Raw genomic sequence first — 4,197 nt, 5'->3', positions numbered from 1 at the left:
GGGGGGAAGAAGGAATATCAAGTACACCCAATAAAAAAAATTTATATATGTATGAAAGATAACAGACTGAATAGAGACATCAAAAAAATCACAGAATTCCTCGTCATAGATATTGATACACCTTAAAAGTTAAAACACTCTTGTTGGTCATCCCTAGCTGCACATCACATTGTGCCATCCACTTACCACCAATGTGTCAAATACGTATGGGTGCTGGTTATCCAGTTACAGGAAAAACCCCAAGGCTTTTGCTTTCGCATATCAATAAAACTGCAGTCATGGTAAAATAGGGATAACTCAAGGCATGTTACTCGACAGTATAACATAGCTTGTTACTTGACAGTATAAAATGGCTTATATGCTCAGGAATTGAGGACGGACGGATGGTTTCATATGCGAGGGGCCATGGGGAGATTCCATCTGTGATACATGGATCTCCGATTAAAAAAACCATATCCAAGCTCCATGCCAGTCTGCACTCTTTGGACTTTGGTAATGTCACCTAATGGTACTACACAGTTTTCGAGGCGTCACCTGGGCGTCCAGATGGTTTACCTGGGGCCTAGGCGACTGTCGCCTTATTGCACTGTATGTCGCCTTATGTTTTGGCACTTATTTATGTCAAATATCATTTAAGTAAATATTTTACTTAAGACATTATTCACAAATAATCAAATACCCCCTATTCGAATCCAATAAAAATAGTATAAATCAAATTCTAGAAAGATAAAAAAGTCAACTCCCCGGTCCAAGAACAAAAACTGGATATTCTGTTGTAGGGCGATTTTCAACTTTCAAATGCTAGGTTTTTCTTAATTCTGAAAATTTTATAAATCTGATCATGGTAAAACATTGCTAAAATCAAAAGTCCAGTAAATTATATTTTTTTTTTGTCAATAAAATTGTTTCCATTCATGCGATTTAACAGGATTCGCACACTTTAAAATAAGTTTTACTAGGACATAACTTTGTTATAACAACTCAGATTTAAGTAATCTTACTTGTTGGAAAGCTAGTTTTGTGTTTTACCTAATACAAAAAGTCTCATGTAAAAATAAAATCATTTGACCAATCAAACTGATTCTAGAACAATAGCATTTCTCTAAATGTCAAAAAGTCATGTTGATTTTTGATGATTTGATGTGAGTGTGACTAAATTGATTTTTTATGACTTGGTGTTGTTGAACGTTGATTTGTTGTCATAGGGTATATATTGTAACATACTAAATAACTTTAGAAAATAGGAGAAATAAAAAAATAACACATGGGTGATTTGATCGCCATGACAACATCATAGTAGGCAATTCATTGCCAAATCGATTAGCCACCCCTCCACCGCCTTGGGTCACCATGACGCCGTGACAACTATGGTACTACATAAGGTGATGAAGATGGGATGATCGAAGTGGGATCTTTCAAGCTGTCATTGTGACACCTTTAATGGTGCATACATCATGTGTATGGATGCTTGCTTTGAAATGCAATAATTGATTCTAAAAGTCTCAATTGATTTCCAAAATTTTGTCACTTCTTGTTACATGGTTGAGAAATATATATTATATTATATTATATATAAGACTGAGGATGATGTTGCACAAAGAATTACGATGGGGTAGTTGAAGTTGGGAGGTGCATGTGGAGTGTTATGCGACTGATGACATTATGATCCTCCCTAGACCCCGCAGGGGCGGGAGGCTCATGCATTGGGTACACAATTTTTTTAATACAGCCAACAATGGTGTATGTAGCTAATTGTTGGGGAGTGAAAAAAGAACATATAAACAAACTTAAGTGTAACTGAAATGAGTATGTAGAGATGGATGAGTGGCAAAACTAAAAAAGATAACATAAGGAATGAAAAACTGAGAGCTAATTTAGGAACAGCTCCGAAACATGAAAAAGTTGCGAGAAAATCATTTGTGGTGTGAAATGGAGGCCTTGAGTGCTCCACTGGAGTGTAGAAATTCGATTTAGATCAGAGGAGCTAAAAGAGTCAGGGGTAGGCCTAAAATGAGTATAGAATAAGTGTAGAGGAAAAAACATGCATAGCTTAGGACTTTTAACAAGTATGCCTTTGAATAGTGCTGATTGGAGAGACCCATGTAACTGAACCCATTTAGTTGGGACAAGACTGAGTTAAGTTGAGTTTATACACATACACACACACACACAAACACATACACACTATATATATATATATATATACCTTCAAAAATACAGATTTAATTGCTTCCCCATTTACAGTAGCTAAACAAGATGACCCAAATAGAAAACAAATTGAACAACTAAATTTTACAAATTTAAGTCTTCAAACCATAGGTGATCAACTTTCCCGAGTTGAGTGCCTTGTCCAACCAAAACCTTTGGCCTCTTCATCCTTAATCCCACTATTCCTCCTAGTATCCAATATATCTATAGGGTGCAACTTAATGTTGCCAAAGTGGTGAATTGAGAAGTTGCAACCTTCTTTTGATTTCACCTAGTCTTATTCCCAAAATTTATTTAGGACAAAGGTAAAAAATGGTTTTCAAATTAATTGAAAATGACATGTCATTATGAGTAGTCATTTTCTTACGTGAAATGACAGGATTTAGTATCACTGGAAAAAAAAAATGTTTTATCATAAAAGGGGAAAAAATTGTTACAACTTATTTTGCACCAATTTTGGTTACAATAACATTTTCCCATATATATTAGCAGCCAAATCATCCTCTCTCCTTCACCTGGCTCAATGAAATGAGCTTGTGCGTCGACTCTCCAATAAGGACATAATGATGTCCTATTTCCACATCCATGTCTTATGAACCATATAAAAATGCATACTCAAAAAACTTAGGCTTTGTTTGGTTGCAAAGGGAATGCAAATTTTTTATGTAAAGTGGAATTTGTTTCCGAGAAAAAATAAATTTAGATGTCTGATTGCAAGGGAAATATATTTTACATGTGAAAAAAAATTCACTTAACCATTAAAATTTCCCTTTTTATTTACCCACCAAAATAGGAAGGAAAAAAAAACCCCACTCTCACGATCTCTTTCCCACTCTCGCGACTCTCACCCCGCTTATGACTCTCAATGATCTCTCTCTCTCTCTCTCTCTCTCTCTCTCTCTCTCACGCGACTCAATTGGGTCAAAAGACTCTGGGTTTAAGCCAGATGGAGCATTACTGACCTGTTGGGTTTGTTTTGACCAAAAGACTTTTGGAATGGACCTTTCAATCGTTATCACTTGTGATCTATTACTGTTTTCTTTGTGATCATCTTTTATATTATTTTAAATATTTATTTATGCTGCATTCATTTGATATATGGAACGAAATGGTTTATTTTGGTTAGTGATAGAACATAGTATCTTATGACATTTGGTTTGATTTGGTACAGACCTTGAATTACCTGATTCACATAACCAATATAAATTTTGAGGAGCTGGGTGTGGGTTCTGGATTGAAAAGTACTCCCCCCCCCAATCTCTTTTGAGGAGGTTGGTTGGATTATTAGTTTTTTAAAATTTTATATCTATTTGACATCCAACCAAACAACTATGGTAAATTAATTTCACTTCACTACTGTTGCAACCAAACGACTCAAAATGGAAAAAAAAAAAAATTCGCTTCACTTCCCTTCCCATTTCCCTTGCAACCAAACACAGCCATAGGTATTTGGACAGTATCAAAACAAGATGCTATAAAGCTATTTTTCAATTCAAACATCTGGCTGGTTTTGCTCGTAAAACAATACAACTTGCTCTACATCATATAAACAAAATATTGCATGAACGTATCTCTCCATCATTTAAGAAAAAACTCTAATAACACAAAAAATATGAAATACAACAGAAACTTACACACCTAACCATGTCGTGAATGCAACATACTGTATCCTTTGCAGGTGGATTGGTATTTCATTTGCAATATCATGGTGAATAATGGGGAAAAATGGAGGCCAATTTTTCTCCTCTAAGACGATACCAGCTGCCAAACAGAATAGAGAAGTCACATGTAAGATTATACAGCTTAACCTAGCTCCAAACTAAAACGAATGGCACCAACATAATAGAATGATCAGAGAATAAAAATGTCAGTTACCACGTGCTACAGCATCTTCCCTCCTTTTCAGTTCCTATAAAGCATCAAGAAGGCGCTGATTAGAAGTTGTTACTTACCCCACCCCACCCCACCCCACCCCACCCCACCCCCCCC

The 4,197-nt window shown here is 35.8% G+C and overlaps 1 protein-coding gene across 1 annotated transcript in view; it reads right to left on the bottom strand.

The window, feature by feature from the left end:
• The window catches only part of LOC122073339 (secretory carrier-associated membrane protein 1-like), a 35,541-nt gene that overhangs the window by 5,331 nt on the left and 26,013 nt on the right, over nt 1-4,197 (bottom strand). The window contains exons 5-6 of the mRNA XM_042637913.1: nt 4,084-4,117; nt 3,847-3,969 (exon numbers count right to left, since the gene is read on the bottom strand). Coding sequence (XP_042493847.1) covers nt 3,847-3,969; nt 4,084-4,117 — 157 coding nt within the window. The remainder of the gene's footprint in view (nt 1-3,846; nt 3,970-4,083; nt 4,118-4,197) is intronic.

The sequence above is a fragment of the Macadamia integrifolia genome, chromosome 3, assembly GCF_013358625.1.
Source record: "Macadamia integrifolia cultivar HAES 741 chromosome 3, SCU_Mint_v3, whole genome shotgun sequence".
Classification (NCBI taxonomy): domain Eukaryota; kingdom Viridiplantae; phylum Streptophyta; class Magnoliopsida; order Proteales; family Proteaceae; genus Macadamia; species Macadamia integrifolia.
Note: the sequence above shows the minus strand (reverse complement) of the source record. Positions and strands in the feature narration are given on the sequence as shown.